Source organism: Callithrix jacchus, chromosome 11, assembly GCF_049354715.1.
Source record: "Callithrix jacchus isolate 240 chromosome 11, calJac240_pri, whole genome shotgun sequence".
Classification (NCBI taxonomy): domain Eukaryota; kingdom Metazoa; phylum Chordata; class Mammalia; order Primates; family Cebidae; genus Callithrix; species Callithrix jacchus.
Window position 1 is genome coordinate 105,102,635 of NC_133512.1, and position 27,540 is coordinate 105,130,174.

At 40.5% G+C, this 27,540-nt stretch overlaps 1 protein-coding gene and 1 long non-coding RNA gene across 2 annotated transcripts; one reads left to right on the top strand and one right to left on the bottom strand.

Moving 5' to 3' along the window:
* Positions 1-283: 283 nt before the first annotated feature.
* LOC118143763 (uncharacterized) lies at positions 284-17,536 on the bottom strand. Its single transcript, XR_004728166.3, has 3 exons — positions 16,492-17,536; positions 16,251-16,391; positions 284-916 (listed from the first exon to the last, which is right to left on the bottom strand). It is a non-coding gene; the product is annotated as an uncharacterized LOC118143763 (long non-coding RNA).
* On the top strand, positions 8,935-15,052 carry LOC100396682 (cationic trypsin-3). The gene is made up of 5 exons (XM_002751916.4): positions 8,935-9,003; positions 11,367-11,532; positions 12,320-12,573; positions 13,140-13,276; positions 14,807-15,052. Exons 1-5 carry the CDS (start codon positions 8,964-8,966, stop codon positions 14,954-14,956), a joined length of 747 nt encoding a protein of 248 aa, XP_002751962.1. The 5' UTR covers positions 8,935-8,963; the 3' UTR covers positions 14,957-15,052.
* Positions 17,537-27,540: the final 10,004 nt, after the last annotated feature.

The window sequence follows — 27,540 nt, forward strand, 5'->3', positions numbered from 1 at the left end:
AGAAGGAAAAGGAACAAGTGTGAAGGTCCTGAATGGAAGACAGAAACCACCAAGAAGTTGAAACTCTGCACATGCTCCAGGGAGAGTGAACTATGATCCAAGCCCCATGGAGAGCTCCTATCCTCAGGGTCAGGCACTGATAGAGCCATCTGAGGAGGGGATTAGGTATTTTTTTTTTTTAAAACAAAAGAAGAGGTCTGAGCATATTTGGATCTGGGATGACGGCAGGGATCCAGGGTCTAACTTGGGTGGAAAGAGAAGACAAAAAATGTTCATACTGGAAGGCAGATTGGTGTGGCCAGAGTGGTAAATGCTTCACACAAGATTTCCCAGAGGCACAAGCCAGCTGGAAGATACTTGGAACAACTTGAACTTGGCAGCACCTGTCCTACATTCAAGTTCAGGCACAGTCTTGTTCAAGACAAAGTCAGGCCACAGGCTGCTGGAGTCTGGGCAATGTGGCATTGCCACATCCAATAAATGACAGTACGATGGCCTGAGATTTCTGCTGAGGTCTTGCAGAATGCTGACTCAAGTATTGAGGCTCAGCTGGATGTGTTGCCCCCACAGCTTCCTGACTAGACCCAGGAGGTTGGTCCACAGGGAGGCGGTCACGTTGTGTCTTGACTTCTGGTGCAGAGATACAGAGCTGAGTCTTCTAGCTGCACCGTGACCACGTGAAGGCAGAAGCAAGAGCTGTCAGGCCATTTGGGTGTGAAATGATTTGGCACAGTCTGGATTTCAATGAGTGCCTTATAGTTGTAGTAAAACATTAACTCCAGGGATTTCTCAGCTTTCTGTCTGTACCAATACATGGAATCATGTCCTAGATGTTGCTCACATTTCAGAGTCCTTTTAGTCCTCTTTGCTGTGACCAGGTATTTTGGTATCTGAGTAATTCCAGTGTCCATGGGGCCTGCAAAAATAAGAAGCCAACTTCAGACTAAGCCCAGGACAGAGTCTTCTGAGGCAGTTCCATGAAAAAAGCCAAAAATTCAAGGACAGAAATGTCGCACCTGTGCCCAGGACTCACCTGCTCCCAGGAGACAAAGGACCACATTGCAGAGGAGCCTGCAGCCCATGGCAGGGTCACACAGGGGTGGGGGCTACCCCGTGTCACCCTGCTTGGCATCCTGATCGTCTAGGTGTGCTTCCTAGGCCCTGAGATAGGGGCTGCTTGGGAGGCCTCCTGCTCCCGTTGGGTGTCACCGTTAGTGTCTACAGCTCATACTTCCTCTTTCCCTTTCAAGCTTTGCGCCAGCACCTCAAGAGGTGAATTTAGACTAGCTTGTCAGGGCCCGGTTTACAGAGTGGGTTCCTCAGACAGTCGCTTTTTTCTTAGCAGCTGCCCACCCTCCCCACAATGAATGACTGGCTCTCCCCTTCCTCCTCCCACTTGTGGCTTCCCTCCACTCTAACACATCGACCCCTTCCCTTTGGGCAGATGCCTTCCAGCTGTCTGTCTTTTATCCAGGACAGGCACACTCCGGCTCCACTCCCTCATCTCAGTGAACCCAAGGAGGCCACCTCCCTGGCTCAGTGGAATCCTTCCCTGGTGCCCTTCCCTGGAGCCAGTTGTGCGTATTTTTAAGACCCAGTAATGTAATGCCACCTAGGGAGGGAGCACCCCTCAGTGGGTGATAAGGGGGACAAAAGAGGCATACTCTGCAATCCCTATATCAGGGAGCATCTCAGCTACTTAGGATGCTGGACCTGAACACAGACTAGAACAACAGAAGGCCCTAAGGGCATGGGTCAGAGGGACTGCAGAGATGATGCTACACAGGTCCAGCTGGTATGAACTTTAGTGTCTTTGAGTTGTTCACACATGGTCTCTCAACTAGAACAAGGAGCAAACCCTGATACCAGAGCACTTGATTCCTTCATTAGTCCTTTCCTCTCTCCTGCCTCTCTTCTCCTCCCTCCACTTGACTCAGGAATTTTAGTAAAGTCACAGCTCTTCCTTGAGGTGAAGGAGGCACATTGCCCTCATCTCAGCCATCTGCCCCCAGCCCTCCCAATACAACATTGGGAGCATAGATACACAAAGGGATTCCGCAGGGGAATACACAAGGCAAGAAGGCATTTGAAACACCGAAGTAAAGGTTTAACAACTCTACCACCTACTGGTGAAACGCCTCCAACCACCTCCGTATACACACTTAAAGTATCAAAAAAATATCCAATAGGTATTTATGGAACACATACATATATGTCAGGTGCTGTTTGAGGACCAGGAATAGAGCAGTGAATAAAACCAACTCTCATGGGCACATGGGCCACTTTAATTTGTTCAACAAGCTTTTGTGAATAATGTTCTCATTCTCGAAATGCTTCAGGGCTTACAGGAGCTATAAGACATGTTTGACATGTTTACAGATAACATCTAATCTGGAAAGTTTTATAGGATATGCTCTATTTGGCTGTTAGCTTCAATTTAATCTTCATTTTCATCTCTGCTTTTCTTCCTAATCCCATTTCCTTCTAATCTAATAGACTGTTTTCTCTATATAAATTCTTCACTGACCCATTATATTCAGAAGTGGCAAGTTTGCAATTATTTCAGGATAGCATTTGTACGTGTTCTGACAGCTGTGGGTTTCACAGATAGACAGTTGTCTGTTTCTGTGGTGAACCAATGTCTTTTGTTAGGTATGCTTTACAATCTATTTTTTTTTTTTGAGATGGAGTCTCACTCTGTTGCCCAGGCTGGAGTGCAGAGGCACGATGTCAGCTCACTGCAACCTTTGTCTCCTGGGTTCAAGCAATTCTCCTGCCTCAGCCTCCAGAGTAACTGGGATTACAGGCACCCACCACCACACCCGGCTAATTTTTGTACTTTTTAGTAGAGATGAGGTTTCACCATGTTGGCCAGGTTGGTCTCAAACTCCTGATAGCAGGTGATCTGCCCACCTCAGCCTCCCAAAGTGCTGGGATTACAGGCATAAGCCACTATGCCCAGCTGCCTTACAATCTAATTTTATGGGATGGAGGTAGAATATGGCCATGAACAGGAATACAGAGGAATGTAACAAAAATCCTAATATGTAGATCAAAAATTGTGTTAGTTTGTCCTATTTTCCCAATCGTTTCTGTGGGTATTCGTTTTATACTACTTTAAAGTCCAGAGACCAATAAAAACTAGATACAGAATAAAGTCTAAAACTCTGGTCACCAAATTTAAATGTTTTTCTCTGCATTTTATTATTTCTCATACTTTGATGTACATTTTCTGTCTCTGTCAAGTTTTCCTTTCTTTTCCTGCATTATTCTCTGTTACTCTAATACCTCAGCCCTAAATAGTCATTCCTCCACATCTTTCTTTCTCCCGCAATCATTTGGAGCAAGCAAAAAGTGAGATATTTTAACAAAATTACTAATTTATTTTAAGCTTTTCTTGATCATTGAAAATCTAGACACAGGATATTAAATGGTTTCTTCCCTCTCCTCTAGAGCAGGGTTGACCAATTATGGCCTGAGGAAAAAAATATGGCCTACAGCTGATTTTAGTAAATTTGCTTTTACTGAAACACACCCACACTCATTCATTTATATGCTTTCATTGTAGGACAGCAGAGTAGTTGTGACAGACTACATTGCCAGCAAAGTGCGTAAAACATTTACTGTTAGGATTTCTATTGAAAAGGTTTACTGAACCATGCAAACAATTTTATGGAGAGAATCACATGTCACCAGAGTAAAAATGCCCCCAAATGAATTCCATCCTTGATCAGGGTTCTCAAGGAAACTTAGATCTGGTCCTAGGGTTCACTTTCTCAAGAAAGATAATTCTATTCACTAATAATGATTTTCTATATGTTACAAAGATTAGCAAGTGACCAGTTATGGCCTGAGCAAATCAGCTTAATGTCAACTTCCAAGTTCACAAGCGTATACTTCACACTTTGTTCCCTTTTGCACTTTTTTTGCCCTTACTGCTTATGTTGTGTGTGTGCCGAGACCAGCTCGGTCATAGAGACCCCAACCCAGGCGGTGCTGAAGGAATTAAGAAACAGAAATAAAGATAGAGTGCAAAAAATGGGATCACAGTGGGACCACCAGGGATCTGCCAGCATTTCCCAGCTGACAGCCCAGAGCAGACTCTGACCCATGTATTTACTCTTTGTAAACAAGAGATGATTTTTAATAAGCAGGTGCTCAGTGTTTCTTCATAGACTAAAGATAGACTAAACAGGCAGATAGTGCCTGTTCACTACTAAGATAGAAATAAGCTAAAAAACACTCTTTGGGAGCCAGCAACGGGGACAAGGTCAAATACCCTGTGGTTTGGGAGCTGGTTTAACTAGCACATGACCAGTACATACTGCTTGCTCATTCTAGCAGTTTCCTGCCTGGGGATGGCTCAGTGTTCCTTGCCATCATGTCTCAGCAAACAACATATACTCCATCACACTCACGTCAAGACCTCCTCCCAAGAGTGTGTGTGTGTGTGTGTGTGTGTGTGCATGTGTTAGTATTCATTCTTTTTCAGGGAAAGGAGTTTTACTAAAAATTGTCTCCACACATTGGAGTGGTTAAAAGCCAGCATGATCTAGTGACGTATTAGCTACAAAAGCGGCTGGAGAAGCTAAGAACAAAAAAAAGTCTATGGAGAAAAAGAGCATGCAATTGCCTTTAGAGCCTGGAGCCTTTTCTTCTTGCCAATACAAATGTCAACGTATTTTCTGGAACCTAATCAGCCCCTAATTTAGGCACAAGTTTAAATAGTCTTCCAAGGCCACTAAGCAATGTGCATGGGAAAAAAAGGTGACAAACACAGGTTAGTTAAATATTGGCATATGCCTATGGGTCACCATGTGTTTGAAGTTTGAATAAGAAGTATAGGTACTCACCCATTCTGCTGAGCAAAAGAAAAAAATATGGGCATTCCCCACAGCTGATGAATCTTATGAGATGAGGCTGAGAAAGGAGGTCCCACACATTGTAGCATGTTCAATATTGATTATAAGTTAGAATTTATTGGTGTCATTAAGAACAGAAGTTTTGCACACATAAAGTGCAGACAAAATACTTTATTGAGTCTGAGAATTTTCATCCCAATTCTCCAGGGTCAGGCTTTACAAAATGACTCACAGCATCTCAGAAACACAGAGTATCTTATAGCTCTAAGCTCCCACACAATAATAGAAGGATGTTTTACTCAGATGTGTTCACACAAATGACAAATACACATGTATATGTACAAAGGCACCAGAGTTCTAAGGGAGAAAGAAGGGAAATTGGGCTTTGCTTCTAAGGATATTGCCTTTAAAAAGTGCCTTGAGCTGTGGAACAATATAGACACTCAATAACTACGGAATGAGTGGCACCCAAAGTGGGAGCTGCCTTTAATTGATTCCTAAAAACTAGGTAATATTAAGGAGTAAGGGAAGGAGCAGTGCCCAGAATGAGGAAGGGGGAGTCTTCTTAGCCTGTTCAATATTTCCCATTGTTGATAGTTTAACCTATGAGTTTAAATACTAATCCTGTATTCACCTGCCTTTTCCACAGGGAGCATTCTCCTAATCACTTTCACTTAACATCCTGATCCACTCTGCTCCACACCCCTTCTGTTCACAGGCAACACTGCAGCCACCACTGCCAGTGATCCTTGGTTTGTCCCACCCCCACTTCCCCCATCATCTACCTAACACTATGTTTCCTGAAGTCTGGTAGGCTCCTCACTAGTAGTCCTCAACATAATTTTAGATAGTACTCAGATGAGCATTTTTATTTGAAAAGCGTGTGTTCATTTTAGTATACATTAGATAAAAGAGCCATCAACACAAGAAATGTTGATCTCACTGCTTAAAAAGAGACTTAAAAAAAGTCTATTTAAAAATCAAAATGTAAGTAGTTTACATGAAAAAAGTACAAGAATGAATAACTGAAGTCTAGAAACTGAAGGCTAGAAACCATCACTTAGCATTTTCCTTGCATGCCCTTTATTGCTCTAGATGGCTAGAGAACCATCCCAGTAGCCAGATGGGACTACTTTTCTCATCTCAGGATTTTTTGTGTGGGAAATTGCAAATGATCCTAGATGACAACCCACACCACCTCACCCCAATCTGGCAACTCTCACTCTTTTGCTCCTGGAAGGAGTCCAAATAATCAAGCCCAGGGCACACGAGAGGTAGTTTTCTGGGCCATAACAGCACATGAGCCAATTATTCTAAAATGTTATGCTCTACAATGCTGTACTTTTTATATGGGTCAAGATCTCTGAAGAATCTCTGGGGAAGTTCCAAGAGTGATGCAGAATTAAACAGGTTATATCACCTCACAGGTTGAAGCATCAGCAATGGAAAATATTAAACAGACTAAGAAGACTCCCCATTCCTCAATTTGGGCACTGCTCTTTCCCTTACTCCTTAATATTTTCTAATATTTAGGAATCAATTAAAGGCAGCTCCCCAGTCTGGGTGCCATTCATTCAGTAGGTATTGAGTGTCCCATAGCCTAAGGCTCTTTTTAAAGGCTTTGAAGCAAAGTCTCATTTCCCTTCTTTCTTCCTTAGAGCTCTGGTTCTCAACTGGGGATGATTTTTCCTCCCCGGTGACATTTGGCAATGTCTGGAGACATTCTTGGTCGTTATGCCTGGGGGACAAAGGAAATGCTGTTTTCATTCAGAGACCAGACATATGCTGATAAACATCCTGCAATGCACAGGACAGTTATCCACAGCCAAGAAGTATCTGGCCCAGCATATCCATAGTGCTAAGGTTGAGAAACGGCTGTTAAGTAAGTCATCTTGATAGCAGTAGTATTTCAAATGTAAAAGAAACAGAAACTACTTTAGGAGTGATAATTTGCTCAAGCAGAAATAGATCCTGATAGGATGTTTCAAATGTATTGCATAGATGTTAAATCTGGCTACATCTGGCTAGGAGTTACTTCTCACTGAGATTCACTCAACTGTATGCTACTGTCATGTTGCATTAATTCGGAAAATTCCTACTCCAGCAACCTATTTCTTGGATTTTCCAGAATTCCAAATAGTTCAAGTAATTCTTCTGCCTCAGCCTCCTGAGTAGCTAGAACTACAGGCGCACACCACCAAGCCTGGCTAATTTTTTTTTTTTGTATTTTAGTAGACACAGGGTTTCACTATGTTGGCCAGGATGGTCTAGATCTCTTGATCTCATGTTCCGCCTGCCTCAGCCTCTCATATGCTGAGATTACAGGCGTGAGCTACTGTGCCCAGCCCTGTTCTCACTTATTATATTCATGGCATCACTGTTGACTGCATGAACCCTGAAGTGAGGCTGCTTAAGTTTTAACCATAGATTGGCCACTTAACAGCTATGAAACTTTAATATACTCCTTGACTTCTTTTAGTCTCTTTCTCCACATCTCTTAAATGGTGAAATTTATGGCATAACACTTACAGTGCTGTTTGTGAGGATCAAATGAGTTGATGCATGCAATCCATTTCCATAGTGCTGGACACATACTAAATGCTCTATAAGTCTCAGTTGTGTTATGTGATAAGAATTTTGTGGCCGGGCGCGGTGGCTCATGCCTGTAATCTCAGCACTTTGGGAGGACGAGGTAGGCACATCATGAGGTCAAGAGATGAAGACTATCCTGGCTAACATGATGAAACCCTGTATCTACTGAAAATACAAAAATTGGCTGGGCATGGTGGCACATGCCTGTAATCCCAGCCACTCAGGAGGCTGAGGCAGGAGAATTGCCTGAGCCCAGGAGGCGGAGGTTGCGGTGAGCCGAAATTGCGCCATTGCACTCCAGCCTGGGTAACAAGAGAGAAACTCCATCTCAAAAAAAAAAAAAAAAAAAAAAAAATACAAAAATTAGCTGGGTGTGGTGGCGCACGCCTGTAATCTCAGCTACTCGGGAGGTTGAGGCAGGAGAATTGCTTGAACCCGGGAGGTGGAGGTTGCAGTGGGCCAAGATCGTGCCACTGTACTCCAGCCTGGTGCGTGGTAATGGAGCAAGACTCTGTCTCAAAAAAAAAAAAAAAAAGAATTTTACATTATCTTGGCATTCAGATTTTGATGAACTTACTGAGAGAAGTATTTCATAGTGGTCAGGATCACAGACTCTGAAGGAAGATTTCCTGGGTTGGAATGCTGATGTTACCATGTACTTGGTATGTGATTTTGGTCAAATCCCTTAGCTTTGTGCACCTTAGTTTTCTCATCTCTAAAGTGGGAATTATAATAGGTATGTTACATGGTTGTTGGGAAGATTGCTAAATTAATAAAGGCAAATAAAAGCTCAAGATAATTATATTAGCATTTTAACTTCCTCTTTTTCTCTGTTATAATTTCAATTAACAGCAGCCTTCTTTTTCTTAGGGAAACAAATTGTTCCTCTAACAACGAAAAGTTGAAGTACCACCTGTTGGGTACTATGCTTACTGCCTGGGTGATGAGATTGTTGGGACCACAAGCCTCAGTGTCACATAATTTACTTATGTAAAAAATCTGCACATGTACCCTTTAATCTGTAATAAAAGTTGAAATTTAAAAAAGAGAAAAGTTAACATGGATATGTAAGACCAGAGAGGTCATAATACAAAGTATATAACTATAAAAGAGTCTATGTTATTAAACATCAAAAGTACAGTAGTCCCTAGAATAAACATTTACAGTTGAGATGCCCAACTACCTATTGTTTATCTGGGAATCCAGACACCTGTAGCTCTGTCCTGTGGCCTTACTCCAGTCTCACCTATTAGGGAGCACAGTTCCCACCAGGTGGATTTGTTTCTTTCAGTCCCATGACTTTCTGGAAAAGTAGGCAAATGTTCATGTTTAAAACTGATGTTGAATTATCTTCCATCTGTCACAGAATTTAGATTTAGATTTGTGAGCTTGTAGTGAAATCACTTTTCTGGCACCTGTGGTCATGAATGTCAAGACAAGTCTGGAGGTATAAAGAGCTGTGGATGAAAAGCTGTTATCTATGTCCCAGTCCAGGCGGAGCGAGCAACCATGAAGACCTTCATCTTTCTTGCTCTCCTGGGTGCTGCTGGTGAGTCTCTTTTAATGAATGAATCAGTAGGTATCTACCATAAACTTTGTTTCACTTTGTTCTCTGGAAGATGACAATGAATGTTGAATCTGGTCTCTATTCAAAAAGCTTAAAATACTGAAATGACAGTGTAAAATACTTATGTTTGTGGATAATTAAATATCACTTGTTGGAAGAAGATCACAGTGAGCAAAAGTGATCAGGGTAGAAGATATAAAGATGCAGGACTTCAGGCTGGGAGCAGTGGCTTACACCTGTAATCCCAGCACTTTGGGAGGCTGAGGTGGGTGGATCATGAGGTCAGGAGTTTGAAACCAGCCTGGCTAACATGGTTGTAGGGAGCCAGCCCTATATCACCCACATGTACCCCGAGTTTGGTAGTGACAAAGGAATGAGAAAAAGATTCAGAAAGACAGTGGGACCAGGGAGCCATCACTTTATTACTCTGGTGGATGCAGTGAAGGCCCCAAGTTCTGATTATCCATGCTATTTATTGATTACAATCATTTTGATCTATAGGGTGTGGTGGAGTGATGGTGGAGTGAATCGGTGAGCCAGAACTGGTGTGTCATTTTAAGGATTGATAACAGTGGCAGTTTGGGAGTTTTACAATAAGAACATGTGGTTATCTTTAGCTTATTATCTACATACAGCTGGTGGAACATGGGCCTTACAAGGAGACTGCAAGTCTGGCTACATCCTAGTGCTACAAAGGGGTTTTACGTCCTTGAACACAATGTTTATGGTAACATGGTAACAGAGCCGAAGTCACCCTGAATAGGAACATGAGGCATGGAGAGGCCTTCCTCCTCAGAGGCCTCCTGCAGCCTTCTGCAGTTTGTTGTTCCTTGTTTATATGTCACTCATAACCAATTTATATAGGCACTCCGTAAGTCCTTTCTCCTTTGCTGCTTTTCCCAACACATGGTGAAGCCCTGTCTCTACTAAAAATACAAAAATCAGTTGGGCATGGTGGCAGATGCCTATAATCCCAGCAACTCAGGAGGCTGAGGCAGAAGAATTGCTTGAACCCAGGAGGCGGAGGTTGCAGTGAGCTGAGACCACATCACGGCACTCCAGCCTGGGTGACAGAGCAAGACTCCATCTCAAAAAAAAAAGATGCATGACTTGCTCTCGACTTCTGGATAAAAGAAGAAGGAGAGAAAAGGAAAAGATAGCCCAGATTAAGGAGGACCTATCCTGACCTTTCCAGAAATTTGTAATTAATAATTGAAACTAATCATGTGCTTTTCAAATGGGTGCAGGAGAGCCTGCATCCTCTCCACACTAAAGGACCAGAGATATAGAACCAAGGAGTCTAATAGGAAAAGCTATTTTCTTCCTCAAGAATAAAAGCTATGGGCTGTATTTTACCATACTTTTGCCACAGAAATCTCTCTGGTGTAAAGTAACATGTCATTCCATATATAATAGAGAACTTATGAATTCTCCTTTTATACTACTAAATTTTATATGACTAATAATACTAAATTTTCTCAAGTTGGGCAGGTATACATTCAATATATCTGTCTACACACCTGGAAACTTCTTTCAAAACTATTAAAAATATCTGAACAAAGGGGCTCGTAAAATATAATCACAAACTTTTGGAGCTACAAGATATCTTAATAAATCAGTGGGCTAGACTTTAAAAGCTGAATAAATTCATAAGTTGGAAAGATAATTGGGATAAGAGGAAAGGCTGAAGGTCACCCTATAATGTTCCATAAAATGATTTTAATAGAAATTATAGGCTGGAACCAAAAAGAGAAATTGGGAGAGCAAAAGTATAAATCTCTCATTTCCTTCTAGACCAGAACATTCTCAAGTGTCTTTGAAAAGCCTTCTTTCTGCTACCTAGGGGGCTCTCTCTCCCATAACATCTCACCAACCAGCACAAACCAACATCAGCATGATTACTGAAAAGCATTACCCCTAACTGTGTGGCTGGTGAGCAGAGTTCTATATAAAAAGTATTCCTTGAGCCTCAGGAAGTGATATTCAGGACATTTACTGTGTCAAGAGTTTCTGATCTTTGAATGTGTGCATGTGTGTGTGTGTGTGTGTGTGTGTGTGTGTGTCTGAATAGTACATATATTAAAGAATACATTTGTCAAAGTTAAAGCATAAATTTAAAATTAAATACTTATAATGTTACAAATTATAATGTTACAAGTGGATATAATATAAAAGTATGGAATAATAAATTTTCTCTTCAGATGACCTTAAAACCACCATTTCCTGATTATGTGAGACAAGAGAACACTCTGCTCTCTTTTGGCAAATCTGAAAAAACTTCATGGTAGTGTGGAAACTCCAGGGTAAATCTGTTTAACTGATAGTTGGCAACTTTTCTCTGTTAGTTGCTTTCCCCACTAGTGATGATGATGACGACAAGATTGTCGGGGGCTACACCTGTCAGAAGGATTCTGTCCCCTATCAGGTGTCCCTGAATGCTGGCTATCACTTCTGTGGCGGCTCCCTCATCAATAACCAATGGGTGGTGTCTGCGGCTCACTGCTACAAGTCGTAAGTCATTGACACTCACTTTCCTATACGCTACGATCAATTTATCCTCTATCCCTGACTAAACACAATCCAGAGTAAACTGTAGAGCTGTGCTTGAGGGTGAGGCATTCAGACCTCCAGAGATTTTTTATTCTCCCAGGCATTGCCTGATTATCAAGGGGCTTTTGCATGGAGAGATAGCCTTTAGGAGTCTCTGATGTCTTCCCAAATGATGGTACTAAAGATAAAGAAGGGAAATAGTGAGTAGTGACGTTTCCCTAGAAGTACCTTATGACGTGAATCACTACAGAGTGCTAATCACTATAGCTCAACAGGTATAAATTGTAGATGGAGGCAATAACATACAGATAATTTACAGCACAACATTAAACATATGCATGATTCATTCTGCTCCCTCAAAATTCTGCCATTCCTCACTCCTGCTTCATTTCCTACAATAATTGGTGATCCCAACCAGAGAGAAATGGCAAGTGCTGATCAATCTCCACCAACTTCCTTTTTTTCTTCGACTGTTTTATTCAAGTCTTTGGGCTCTCATTCCCCTTTCTTACTATTCTAACAAGAATAGTGGGCTGCGAGTCTGCACTTGCAGTGACACCTCCATAAGAAAAACTCTAACCTGTACCATGTGGCAGTATACAATGCTACCTTAAGTACACAATTACTGTGTGACTGAATGCTTCAAAACGATGGTGTCTGTGTTTATGCTTGTAAATGGGTGGGGGTCAGGACAAGTGGAAGTAGCTCAAGTTAGATTCTTAGGAACCTCTTATATCTTTTAATCCAGCCGAATCCAAGTGCGCCTGGGAGAATACAACATTGAGGTTGTGGAAGGCAATGAGCAATTCATAAACGCGGCCAAGATTATTCGCCACCCCAATTACAATTCAGCCACCATCGATAATGACATCATGTTGATTAAGCTGAGCTCAGCTGCCACCATCAACTCTCGAGTATCCACCATCTCTCTGCCAAGATCCTGTGCAGCGACTGGTACTCAGTGTCTCATCTCCGGCTGGGGCAACACCTTGAGCAGTGGCAGTAAGTGTCACCTGACACAGAACTACCAAGTGTGAGGATTTTAAAGCTGAAAGACGTGAAAGTTCAGCCAGTCCAAATTCTCACTTAAGGTTAAGTTCCCAGAGCACAGTTTCTGGATATATTGAGTCTCAGAAATATACCATTAATAACTGAAATAAAGAGGATTCCCTTGCTAGAACTATGTGGAAGATACAATAATGAAGTATTACAAAGATATCAGGGTATTTAACTGAAGTGTGATTAGTGATGTGCAGAGATCTATAACCTGAGGAGGTAAACACAACAAAGACTAAGGGATATGGTCTTGCCTGGAGCATGTACCTGCTTGAGAAATAAAGTTGCCAGATGTAAGATGTGTGGTCACTGATGCTACTGTCAGAGAAAGAACAATTCATTCATTAGAAGTACTTGTAAAAGCTTTTAGAAAAAAATATTGTTCTCTCAAATGAGAAGTCATCAACTAATTAAAAGAGTGAGAGTATTGGTGAAGAGGGGAGAGGTATTGAGAAATAAATTTTTGGAAACCTCATGAGTAACCTTACATTTTTTATGCTTCTACTACACAGCCAACTACCCTGATCTCCTGCAGTGTCTGAAGGCTCCCATTCTCTCTGACACTGCTTGCCGCAAAGCCTACCCAGGCAAGATTACTACAAATATGATATGTCTGGGATTCCTGGAGGGTGGAAAGGACTCTTGCCAGGTTAGTTTCTTTGTACTACTTCTCAATTCCAGCTCATTCTTTCTTTGTTTTTTTTTTTTTAGATTTTTTTTTTAAATTGCATTTTAGGTTTGGGAGTACATGTGAAGAACATGCAAGATTGTTGCATAGGAACACACATGGCAGTGCGTTTTGCTGCCCTCCCCATCACCTATATCTGCCATTTCTCCCCATGTTATCCCTCCCCAACTCCCCACCCTCTGCTATCCCTCCCCTATTTCCCCCAGACAGACCCCAGTGTATGGTGCTCCCCTCCCTGTGTCCATGTGTTCTCATGGTTCAACACCTGCCTATGAGTGAGAACGTGCAGTGCTAGATTTTCTGTTCTTGTGTCAGTTTGCTGAGAATGATGGTTTCCAGGTTCATCCATGTCCCTACAAAGGACACGAACTCATCGTTTTTGATGGCTGCATAGTATTCCATTGTGTATATGTGCCACATTTTCCCTGTCCAGTCCATCATCAATGGGCATTTGGGTTGGTTCCAAGTCTTTGCTATTGTAAACAGTGCTGCAATGAACATTCGTGTGCATATATCTTATAGTAGAATGATTTATAATCCTCTGGATATATACCTAGTAATGGGATTGCTGGGTCAAATGAAATTTCTATTTCTAGGTCCTTGAGGAATCGCCACACTGTCTCCCACAATGGTTGAACTAATTTACACTCCCACCAACAGTGTAAAAGTATTCCTATTTCTCCACATCCTCTTCAGCATCTGTTGTCTCCAAATTTTTTAATGATTGCCATTCTAACTGGCATGAGATATCTCAATGTAGTTTTGATTTGCATTTCTCTAATGACCAGTGATAATGAGCATTTCTGTGGCTCACACCTGTAATCCCAGTTATTGGGAAGGCAGAGGCGGGAGGATAGCTTGAACCCAGGAGTTCGAGACCTGCCTGGGCAATATAATGAGACCCTGTTCTCCACAAAAAGGAAAAAAAACAAAAAGACAAAAAAAATAAAAACAAATAAGCATAACTTCCAGCTCATTCTCAATCTTCTCTACCATATTCCCCTTTTCTGAAACACAGAGGATTGAAAAACTGGCCCCACAACTGATTGTGAGATGTGAAGGATAGTCTTAGGACAAATTAAATATTTCATTTTTATCGTATTAAGATCTAGGTTTAAGAGTTCAAAGATGCACAGAAGATGGTGTGCAAATAGTACTTCCAAGTGCCCTTCTGAGGAGGTAAACTGTTGAAAGGAACTCTAGTGGAAGGAGCAGAGCTAGTTGAGCACCATGAAACCTCCATAGTACTCACCTCCTCTTGGCCCAATTGGCTTACTAAGGAAAGATAAGGGACTCAAAGAAGAGATGAAGAAGACCAACTAGTGATATAGTAAATAGACTGAGGGTTGGGAGGTTTCAAGAGGAAGAGAAAGTGCTTCATGGATCAGCAGTGTGAGACAATGGCCCCAGCACAATGGAAGAATATTTTGCAGCCTATTCTCTCATCTGCACATAAATAAGAGCTCTGAATATCGCTTTCTTTTTTCTCAGGGTGACTCTGGTGGCCCTGTGGTCTGCAACGGAGAACTGCAGGGCGTTGTCTCCTGGGGCTATGGTTGTGCTCAGAAGAACAGACCCGGAGTCTACACCAAGGTTTGCAACTACGTGAAATGGATTCAGGAGACGATTGCTGCCAACTAAACACCTTTTTCTCTTCATGTTCCATTTCCTATTCATCAACTTCCCCTTTTCTCTATGCCTAAAAACAGTATCTAAATAAAAATATACTGTCTTGTACCACATATTTCCAAAAATGGTCCTTGTCAGTATTGATGAACTTTCTCTTGAGACCAGCTGTTAAGAAGGTGGACATAGGGTCAAACTATTATACTGAGGAAATGTGAAAGGTTATTGATATGGTTTGGCTCTGTGTCCCCACCCAAATCTCACATCAAATTGTAATTCCCAGTGTTGGAGATGGGGTCTGGTGGGAGGTGCTTGAATTGTGGGGGCAGACTTTCCCCTTGCTGTTCTTGTGATAGAGTTCTCCTGAAACCTGCTTGTTTAAAGTGGATAGCGCCCCCTCTCCTGCCATCCATGTGAAGATGTGCTTGCTTTCCCTTCTACTGTGATTGTAAGTTTCCTGAGGCCTCCCAAGAAGCAGAAGCCTGTACAGCCTGCAGAACCACGAGCTGCTTCAACCTCTTTTCTTTAGAAATTACCCAGTCACAGATATGTCTTTTTAGCAGTGTGAGAATTGACTAATACAGTTATTTAGTCATTAATTAACTAGTCAATATAAGTTTACTGATCACCACAATATGCCAAACTCTGTGTGATACACTGAAAATAAAAAGGTGAACAAGTTTAGAGGTCACTGTTACCACTTGTTTTAAGATTTGGCTACAGTATATATTTTAACCTGTATTTTTGGGCCAGATGTTTTGGCTCATGCCTGTAATCCAAACACTTTGAGGAGCCAAGTTGGGAGGATCACTTCAGGCCAGGAGTTTGAGACCAGCCTGGACAATACCACCTCTACGAAAAATTAACAAATTATCTGGGCATAGTGGTGCATGCTTGTAGTTCCTGCTGTTTGAAAGGATAAGGTGAGAAACTTGCTTGGGCCCAGGTGTTTGAGGCTGTAGTGAGCTTTGATTGTGCCACTACACTGCAAGACCCTATCTCTAAAAATAAAAATAAACTAATTGAAACATGCACTTTTGTTGTAGATCATGCATTCACACCTTACAACACATAATGACACTAAAATGAAGAAAGTTAAAATTAATTGCCTCAAATCATTTAAATAATTCACAGCAAAACTAAGAGAAAGCCCAAGTGGGCATTCCCAGTACATTGCTGCTGATATAACAGAATGATCTGTCTTTCCTTTTTCTTCAATCTATCTGAAACTCTCTGAGTAAGAGAAACTTCTAGATGCAGCAATATTTAAAATTCACAGGTTTCCTGTGTTTTCCATGATTTCACCTACCTGTATATTCTTTTCCTCCAAGATCTTTCTTGTTTTCCAACTAGAAATTTGCTGTAGCAGGCCTGGTCTCTGGAGACAATCTGTGTCCCTTTTCACCACAAGTTCCTCTAAATCCCAGCTCAGACACTATACTACTTTAAACTACAAACAAAAACAAAAACAAAAAAAAGCACAAATAAAGATAAGTTTGCAGAAAATAGATATTGCACCTTGAGGTCATAAACAGCTGCAGATGTATTACCTGTTCTCGCCAGTCTGTCTGGAGAGTGCATCACAGACTCTGGCTTCAGTTCTCCTACAGGTTGTCCCTCAGATCTTCATTGTTCTGTGCATCATTGAAAGGAGGGCTTGGAGCAGAAGACCCTGTACATGATTCTCATGTTTATCTGGAATGAGACGAGGGGAAAGACACACTGGAATCAGAACAGTGCAGGTGCAGGCAATTCTTGGAAAAGAGAGAGTACTTGCAGTTCAGTGATTAGGGGAAGGAAGGATACTGTCTTAGGCAGCTCAGCCTGCTATCAAAAAAATATCATAAACTGGGTAGCTTGCACAACAAACATTTATTTCTCACGGTGGAGGCTGTGAAGTCCAAAATCAAGACATCAGGTAGTCTGGTGTCTGGTGAGGACAGCTTCCAGGTTTTCTAATGGTCATCTTCTAGTTGCACCCACATGTGGCCAAGTGAGCCATAGTTGCAACCACATGTGGCCAAGAGAGCCAGTTCTAGGCCTATTCTCTTCTTACAAATAAGTACATTAATCCCCCATGATGGGATTAATGTACTTATTTGTAAGTACATTACTCATTTGTAAGCACACCACCCCCTAGACCTCACCTAAATCTATTAACTCCCAAAGACTCCACTTCTTAACATCATCCTGTTGGAGGTTAAATGAATATATGAATTTGGGAGTGGGGGGACACAAACATGCAGACCATGAATATTTCAGAGGAGGAGAGTATTGAAAGAAATATGTGCCTATCAGCAATTTCCTATCCTTTTGTAACTATGGATGGTACATTTGTAGGGAAAAGCTGAGCTCTTTTTTTTTTTTTTGAGATGGAGTTTCGCTCTTGTTACCCAGGCGGGAGTGCAATGGTGCCATCCCGGCTCACCGCAACCTCCACCTCCTGGGCTCAGGCAATTCTCCTGCCTCAGCCTCCTAAGTAGCTGGGATTACAGGCACGCGCCACCATGCCCAGCTAATTTTTTGTATTTTTAGTAGAGACGGGGCTTCACCATGTTGACCAGGATGGTCTCGATCTCTTGACCTCGTGATCCATCCGCCTTGGCCTCCCAAAGTGCTGGGATTACAGGCGTGAGCCACCGCACCCGGCCAAAGCTAAGCTCTTAATACTGCCTTATCACTGCCCCAAAAATGCAGCCAAAATTCCTTAGACTTGCATGCAACATTCTCCAAATATTTGATTACAACTAACCATTCCTGTCTTATTTCCTTTGTTCTCATCGAATTGCTTTTATGCTTGTGTATAGTCTAACTTAATTTCATATATAAATCTCTTTGTATATATAAGCAGCCTTAGATCTATGTCAACTAAACATCTTGGCCTTCTCCTTTGAACAAATGAGATTGAGTTTCCCCTGTTCCCTCTGAAATACTTTTCTGCTCCACTTAATTACCACCATCGATACCTACCTACTCACCCCAGACAGTGGGAAGTTTCTGAGACTCGACAGGAAGTGTGAGATACACAAAAGACAAGAGCTCAGGGCAGGTCCAGAGAAAAGAAATTATAAATATTGTCAGTCCTTTATGATATCCAACAGTTTGTTTAGTACTTATTCTTGCCATTTTCAGTCTTTTATTTTGTTTAATGCTTCCCAATTAGTGAATTTTTATTAAATTGTAAATTCCATATGCCATTTTAACCAACTTAGCTTTTATACATTCACCCTAATAAAATAAGCATTTAAGCAAAAAGAGAAAGGTATAAACGTGAACATATCTCTTAGGAAGTTGCAAGGAACAGAATATCTGACAAATAAAGTCTTTTAAAAATGCACAAATGGAAGCTTAGGAGTAGGGAGAGCTTCAAGAATATTTATGCAGAAACATTTGTTTTAGTAAGATCAATTACTAAATTTATCTCTACAAATAAATTATTCCCTTTTCTCTATAAATCATATTAATTCATTATTTTATTACAACACCACTATTTATCTTTTATGGAAAGTAAAAACTTTATTGAGTTTTGAAATCAAATTTTAAAAGGTCTTTAAAAATTAAATATTTGCTATCCACATATTGTCTAGTCTTACTTTTCAAAGTCAATTTAAAACGTCAATTTGTTGAAGGGGCACAAACACAAATGTCTTAGTTTCAGAGATTCTCATTCATTCTGAATAGCTCTGTCTAATCACTTTCTATTTCTGTTCCATCTAAACAGTAAGACCTCTTGAAGAAATAATCGTTTTCAATAATTTATTCATTTCTCCATTTGTTTTACAAGTTCCCACCTTCTCCAGAATAAATCAACTCACTCTCTCCTCCACTAACTGATCTCATCTTCTCACTGTGAGGCACAAATTCCTTCACCAAAACCTACCTGAGAGTTATATAAGCCTTCTAACACAATCTCAATAGTCTACTGTGATTTTGTGTACACAGTCCCCATACAAAGCCTTCGTTACTTAACAGAGCATATTATTAAGGACACATCCATGTGCATAACCCAAGTTCATTTTTTAAATGACTTTCCTATTTCTGTGGTCTGTTTCTATTTGCAGTGTTCTTAGATCTTGCCAGCTCTGCCTCTGAGACGCTTATTAGACTTGGAGCGAACCATGGTAGAGACCAGTGAAAGACCACGAGTTTCCTCCAAGGCCAGCTTATGGCTCAAAGATCTGATAGCAGTAGAGTACACTGTTTTCCAAATAGAAGATAAGGCCATATGATCTGAAGAATTGATGGAAGGTTTGTTTTGTCTTCATTTGCAAGGCGAACTTTCACAGTTCACACAATTTTGCATTGTGGTAATTTCTCATTCAACTAATGTACTATATCTGCAGGTTAAAAATATAAAAACATTATAAGAGAAAAGAGTACGCTTCCCTGGGAGTCACTGGATTGTCGTCCTGGCATGGCAGAAGATTCCTTCATCATCCCACTGCATTTCCTCTCTATTACACGTAGAATGGAAAGACTGGCAGATTTCTGGGAAATGCCCCTAAACTTCCTTTACATGTAACTGCCTCCTCAACAGGACCTCTTCCTCCATTTTCCTTTCTGAGAAGTGCTCACACAGAATTATAGACACTGTTCCGATGTGACTCTCACCATTGAATTATCATAGACCTTTCTTTTGGGGTTTCCTCACTTCGAAATCATATTTTCCATTTTTGATAATCAACACTTTGAACTCAGAAATTGCAGTTTTAAAATCAGTAACTCCCTCCTTCATCCCCTGAAGTCCTTTTTATTTTCTTCTTCCTGTTTAACTACTAGGATTATTTTTCCCTCAAAAAAGAAATTTCCATTTACTGCCATGTCCAGGAAAAATAAATTTTCTTCACTGTAGCTTAGTATGGTCTCCACATTATTACATTGTTTTACATGTGTTTAGCACAAAAAAAGACAAAATCTCTCATTTCATTTGAGAAAAAGGCATAACAAAATATTTTATACTTTTTTCCCCATGCATTTTAACTTACTTCCTTCAACCCAAATCAGCTTTTTTTTTTTTTTTTTTTTTTTTTTGAGACGGAGTTTCGCTCTTGTTACCCAGGCTGGAGTGCAATGGCACGATCTCGGCTCACTGCAACCTCCGCCTCCTGGGTTCAGGCAATTCTCCTGCCTCAGCCTCCTGAGTAGCTGGGACTACAGGCACGCACCACCATGCCCAGCTAATTTTTTGTATCTTTAGCAGAGACGGGGTTTCACCATGTTGACCAGGATGGTCTAGATCTCTTGACCTTGTGATCCACCCGCCTTGGCCTCCCAAAGTGCTGGGATTACAGGCTTGAGCCACCGCGCCCGGCCAATCAGCTACATTTTTGTTCAATCAACACCTTCATAAGCCACATGGGATGAGAGAGTTACACTCTCCCACAGGACAGCTACCTGCCATGTTTTACTGAATGAGATATACAAACTGAAGGCTGGATCTAATGGTGAAGACAATAATCTGATAAAGAGAGAGAGAGAGAGAAACATTAGAGAAGTATAAGAAGAAAAGAGGTTAGATAGGATAAGACTAAGGAATAAATTTTAAAAGAATAAAAATAAAATAGATCTTTAGAAAATTCTGCTGTGTGGTATACAGTACAAGTTCTCTTCTTTAGTTTTCTGTGTAATGAGAACGAGGCAGGATGGGGAAGGTATTTTTTTGGTCAATCATAGCAGTTACCAAATACTAGAAATAAAAGGTCTTCATGCCATAGAGAACTTATCTTCCGTAGCTCTGGGTTCCACCAAAGATTTTTCCCCAGACATTGTATTACTCCAGATTCATGCAGGAAATACAAACCACATTAGCAATAGAAAGAGGAGAAATTTTAGTATAAAGAACGATTAACTTTTTGCCAGGTGCAGTGGCTCATTCCTACAATCCCAGCACTTTGGGAGGCTGAGGCAGAAGGATCTCTTGAGTCCAGGAGTTTGAGACCAGCCTGGGCAACACAGCAAGGCTTTGACTCTAAAATAATATTAATAATAATAATTAGCAGAGTGTGGTGGTATATGTCTGTAGACCCAGCTACTCAGGAGGCGGAGGCAGGAGAATCACTTGAGAAAAAAAGGATTATTAACTTTTTTGGTGAGGGGAAAAAAATATGGAGAATGGGGGAAAGCAAAAAGATCTTTTGCAGTGCCTGACGTGTGAATGCAGACAACTCTAAACGGAGTTGCAGGTTTTTATTGCTGTTGTTTCATATTAATATTGTCCCTTTCTGCATTTTTCTTGATAAACAAGTGTTAGGTTTCATAAAACAAAGATAACATTTGTCTCTAATGAAATTTTCAGGATGTCTGGTTTGTAAAATTTAGTATTAATCTTTCTCATCTTACAAAAATCCCTTAATCCACTCTAATCTGCAGGAAGAAAGCCAGCTGAGAATGAGTGCGACACAGTCAGATTGGGAGGCTTTCCAACACTGATCTGTTCCATCCTCTCATTCCCCCGCATCTTTTCTGAGCCTCAGGTTAGTCACGAGATGTCCCTAGTGAAACGTGAGTAGAACTGGAGTGGGTAATACATTTTCTCTGTAGAGAGAGCTGCATTGAGCTAGGAAGAGCTGAAATCTACAAAAGCCCAGTAACTCTGAATCCCTAACTTCAGGAGGAACCCAGTTCCAGGACATTGCTGGAGCCAAATCACACAGTCCTGTGCACCAGGAGCGTCCAGAAGGTTTGCTCTTTTCTAGTACTCAGAAGCTTTGCAGAGGTGAAAAAGGTGATAGTGATGATAACTCACACTTACTATCTGCTGTGTGTCATATACTATGCTTAAGTGCTTTTAGATAATATTTAATCCTCGTGGCTATCTTATGAGGTAAGTACTAATCTTCTTTCCATTTTATAGTTTAGATTACTGAGACTTAAGGTAGTTCAATGTCCTTTTCAGGATAAGGCAGCTGGTAAATCATAGGAATTGAACCCTATCAGGTCAACTCCAAAGCCCATGCTCTTCACCATTATATATATAACAAAAAAAGAAAAAAGAAAAAAGAAAAGAAAATGTCAAAGATTTAAGGACTTCACAACAATATTTTGACGTTAAGATAAAATATTGTCCCTGAGAGCCTGGAAAATATGGGAATCCTAAGGTTACAGTTCTTTTATTTTATTTAACCAACATTTATATAGCATTTACTGTTTGTTAGGCAGTGTCGAAAGCCACTTTATAAATATTAACTCTTTGCATTTTCCTAAAAATAATCGACGTGTTGGGGCCTTCATTTTACAGGAAAGGAAACTGACAAAGACAGAGATAAGAAGCTTGTGCAAGGACATCCGGCTACAAAGTGTGTCACAATCGGAGCTCATTATGATCAACCTTCAGAGGCTACCGTAAGAATTACAGAAAGCATATTATGAGCAACTCATACTCTTGTCTTTTCTACCAAAGATTCCAACATCTTCTCTCATTGGAGTGTTGCCTAATCCTTTTTCTATTTTACTCCTAAAGATGGAAAGAATCACACCTCATGCTCACTTCAAACCACCAAGGGATCTTGATCCCTCCCTCCATCAACTCACAACTTCCCAGAATTGATGCTCAAACATGCAATTAGAGCAAACTCATGGACCCAGATAAATTGCTTTCTAGTCCTTCAGGATTGAGAGGCCACACTGGTGGACCCTGGAACCACTCAGGCACAATCGCCCTCTTGGAACACTTGGTTCACCTACCACCATTAGAAAACAGAGTAGAGTTGGAAATGATTTGTCACCTGACCTGGTTATTGGTTACTGCATAGAAAACCACCTCCAATTTAGCAGAGTATAGCAACATCAATCACTCATTACTATTATTTCTCATGGCTTTAGGGTTTGACTGGGCTCCTCTAGGCAATCATTGCTAGGAGTCTCTCATGCTTTGCAGGCAGCTGGTGGCTGGGATTAAAGCCATCTATAAGACTTCCTCACTCATAAGTCTGGTGACTGATAATGGCTATCAGCTGGGACTTCAGCTTGATTTTTGGCCAGAGCACCTGTGCATGGCTTCTGTATGTGCCTCCGTATGGGATGGCTTGGGCTTACTTACAGCAAAGCAGATGTGTTCTAAGAACATTTGAAGAAGAGACAGATGGAAATTTGTCGACTTTTGTAACCTGTTCTCCAAAATTCTGCCAGTTCATATTTAAGAGGAACCAAATTGGAATTTATATTTTGTAGGGAAGAGACCCAAACAATAAAGGAGTACTTTATTTATTTATTTATTTATTTATTTAGACAGAGTCTTGCTTTGTTGCCCAGGCTGGAATGCAGTGGTGCCATCTCAGCTCACTACAACCTCCGCCTCCCGGGTTACAGTGATTCTCCTGCCTCAGCCTCCCAAGTAGCTGGGATTATAGGCACCCACTATTATGCTTGGCTACTTTTTGGGGTTTTTTTTTTGTATTTTTAGTAGAGATGGAGTTTCACTATGGTGGCTAGGCTGGTCTTGAACTTAAAGGAGTACTTTCTAAGCCACCACATCACCTCACATCCAGGAAAAATTTCTTGGAAACTGAATTACACTTTAAAAAAATTTTTACTTTATATCTGTGGTACATGTGAAGGTTTGTAAAATAGATTAACACACAGCATAGGGGTTTGTTGTACATATTATTATATCACCCAGGTATTAAGCTCAGTACCCAATAGGTATCTTTTCTGCTCCTCTCCCTACTCCCATCATCCCCTCGAGCAGACCCCAGTATCTATTGTTTTCTTCTTGTGTTGATAAGTTCTTATCATTCAGCTCTCACCTACATGCAAGATCATGTGGTATTCGGTTTTCCTTTCCTGTGTTAGTTTGATAACTAATTTGATTATAGCCTCTAGCTCCATCCATGTTCCTGCAAAAGACATGATCTCATTCTTTTTTATGGATGCATAATATTCCATGGGGTATATGTACCACGTTTATTTTATCCAGTCTTTCACTGATGGGCATTTAAGTTGATTCCATGTCTTTGCTATTGTGAGCAGTGCTGCAATGAACATTTGCATGCATGTCTCTTTATGGTAGAATCCTTTATATTCCTCTGGGTATATACCCAGTAATGGGATTGCTGAGTCAAATGGTAGTTCTGCTTTTAGCTCTTTGAGAAATCATTGTGCTGCTTTCAACAATGGTTGAACTAATTTACACTCCCACCAAAGTATATGAGTACTCCCTTTTCTCTGCAACCTTGTTAGTCTGCTACTTTTTGGCTTTTACTAATAGCCATTCTGAGTGGTGTGAGATGGTATCTCCTTGTGGTGTTGATTTGCATTTATCTTATGATCAGTGATACTGAGCTTTTTTCCATATGCTTGTTGGCCACATGTACGTCTTCTTTTGAGAAATGCCTGTTCATGTCCTTTGTCTACTTTTTAATAAGGTTGTTTGATATCCTCTTCTAAGTTTGCTTATAGATGCTGGATATTAGACCTTCATCAGTTTTCAAAAATTTTCTCCCACTCTGAAGGTTGTTTACTCTGTTGATGGTTTCTTTTGCTGTGCAGAGAATCTTAAGTTTAATTAGATCCCATTTGTCAATTTTTGCTTTTGTCGTGATTGCTTTTGGTGTCTTTGTCATTAATATGATTTGGCTGGGTCCCCACCCAAATCTCATCTTGAATGCCCTTGTATTGTGGGAGGCACCCAGTGGGAGGTAACTGAATCATGGGGGCAAGTCTTTCCCATGCTGTTCTTGTGATGGTGAATAAGTCTCACAAGATCTGATGGCTTCAAAAAGAGGAGTTCCCCTGCACAAGCTCTCTCTCTTTGCCTGCTGCCATCACATAAGATGTGACTTGCTCTTCCTTGCTTTCTGCCATGATTGTGAGGCTTCCCCAGCCACATGGAACTGTAAGTCCAATTAAACCTTTCTTTTGTAACTTGCCCAGTCTTGGGTATGTCTTTATCAGTAACATGAAAACCGACTAATACAGTCGAAATCTTTGCCCATTTCTAGGTACAGGATGGTATTACCTAAGTTGTGTTCCAGGGTTTTTATAGTTTTGGGTTTAAATTTAAGTCTTTAATCCATATTGAGTTGATTTTTGAAGGAAGGGGTTCAGTTTCAATCTCCATTGACTAGCCAGTTATCCCAGCAACATTTATTGAATAGGGAGGCATTGCCCCATTGCTTGTTTTTGCCAGCTTTGTCAAAGATCAGGTGTCATAGATGTGCAGCCTTATTCTAGGCTGTCTATTCTGTTCCATGGTTGTTTTAGTCACTGTAGCTCTTATAGTGTAGTTTGAAGTCAAGTAACATGATTCTTTCAGCTTTGTTCTTTAATCTATAAATTGTTTTGGGTGATATAGCCATTTAAATGATATTGATTCTTCCTATCTGTGAGCATGGAATATTTTTCCAGTTGTATGTGTCTTCACTGATTTCTTTGAGTAGTGTTTTGTAATTCTCAGTGTAGAGATCTTTCACCCCTCTAATTAGCTGTATTCCTACATCTTGCAGGTTTTTATTGTTTGTGTGTGGCAATTGTGAATGGAATTGCCTTTCTAATTTGGCTCTCAGTTTGTTGTTGGTATATAGGAATGCTAGTGATTTTTGTACATTGATTTTGTATCCTGCAATTTTTATGAAGTTGTTTATCAGACAAGAGAGCTTTGGGGCCAACACTATGGAGTTTCCTTGATATAGAATCATGCCATCTGCAAATGGAGATAGTTTGAACTCCTCTTTTCCTATTTGAATGGCTTTTATTTCTATCTCTTGCTTGATTGCTCTAGCGAGGACTTCTAATACTATATTGAATAGAAGTGGTGAGAGAAGGAATCTTTGTATCGTGCCAGTTTTCAAGAAAAATGCTTCCAGCTTTTGCCCATTCAGTATAATGTAGGCTGTGGGTTTGTCATAGATGGCTCTTATTATTTTGAGGTATGTTCCTTCAATATTTAATGAGAGTTTGTAACACGAAGGGACACTGAATCTTATCAAAAGCCTTTCTGCATCTAAAGAGATCATCATGTGATTTCTGTCATTAGTTCTGTTTATATGATGGGTCACATTTATTGATTTTTGTATGTGGAACCAACCTTACATCCGAGGATAAAGCCTATTTGGTCATGGTGGATTATCTTCATGATGCAGTGTTGGATTCAGTTTGTAAGTATTTTGTTGAGGACTTTTGCATCTACGTTCATCAAGGATATTAGCCTGAAGTTTTCTTTTTTGTTGTCTCCTTGCCAGGATTTGGTATCAAGATGATGCCGGCCTCATAGAATGAGTTGGGGAGAAGTCTTTCCTCCTTAATTTTTTGGAATTGTTTCTGTGGGAATGGTACCAGTTTTTCTTTGTACATCTAGTGGAATTTGGCTGTGAATCCATCAGGTCCTGTGCTTTTTTGTTGGTAGGCTATTGATTACTGATTAAATTTTGGAGCTCATTGTTCTGCCCCATTGCTGGAACAGAAATGTGAGCTAATTAAAGACATGAAGAAAATAAGACAAAAGAAAAGGAATTCAGGGTAGGTTCCAGCAATGTGGCAGAAACAAGGCTCTAGGTAAGAGAGACTCCATGCACTGCAGGTGATTCAGAAACGTTTACAAAGTAATTTCTGTTATACTACTTAAGGGTGTTTTCAGATTGGTGCAAGAATTTCCCGTAATATCTCCAAAGTTTCAGTTCAAGCTTGAAACCAACTATAGCATTAGGTTAGTAGTTAATTAAGAAATAAAATGAAGACAGCTGTTTTCAGGTGCTGGGACAAGGAAGACTGAAGATAAACAAGTAACTTAGCAGAAATAAGGCCCAGTCCTACCCGATAAATCATTGGAATGAGTAGAGGGATGCTGGATTTCCTAGAATGTTGGGAGTTATGGGCTTAAATGCCATGGTTGTGACAAGGTTTTTAACCATACAGAGCTTCAGCTTGAAAATGTATAGGCCTGTGATAAAGGATAAATTCGGTCACACATACAGGGCATATAACACAGTGTTTGTCACATGGTACAAAATAAATACTGACTTATTTTATAATAATTATTATTTTAAAAGCTTTGGGTACATGGGAACATTCTTATGACATGTTTTAAGTTAATAATTAAATTTTAGGAGAACTAAGTCTGCCTATAGTTTTTACAGATATAGGAATGTTATGTGTATGGACTTTTATAACTGATGAGCTCTTTAGTTACTCTGATAAAGATCAGTTTGAGCCTATATGGTTTGCATTTGTCCAGTCTACTGTATGTAAAATGTGGGATTGAACCCTACTGTTATTATTACCTGTCTCTCTTGGACAGCCTGGAAGTTATCATATAAGGTTAGCTACTAGAAAGAAAAACCGGGGTACATTTCGAAAGATAATAGACATAGAAGACAAAAAGTGAACTAGCAAGGAAACTAGTTGTATTCAGGTCATCCAATAGGAGAACATCTCAGATCTGAAGATTATGAAGTGTCTTAGCAGGATGGTTTTGCCCTGGACTTTTATAGGAAGAGAAAGGCAAGTCTGAGATGGGGAGATTTACAGTTGGGGTTGTTCTGCAATCAGGGGAAGTCCCAGTCAGGTGGCTGAATAGGAAATGTTTATTTTTGAACGAAGCTAGTTTTGAGGACACAAACCATTCTAATATCAGCTAATAATTTTTGAAACAAAAAAATGGGGAG

Excerpts from the sequence above, each read along its gene's own strand:
- LOC100396682 (XM_002751916.4), top strand. The coding sequence starts at position 8,964 with ATGAAGACCTTCATCTTTCTTGCTCTCCTGGGTGCTGCTG. Across the intron at positions 9,004-11,366 it reads TGCTCTCCTGGGTGCTGCTG|TTGCTTTCCCCACTAGTGAT; the intron begins GTGAGTCTCTTT and ends TTTCTCTGTTAG. Across the intron at positions 12,574-13,139 it reads CAACACCTTGAGCAGTGGCA|CCAACTACCCTGATCTCCTG; the intron begins GTAAGTGTCACC and ends TCTACTACACAG.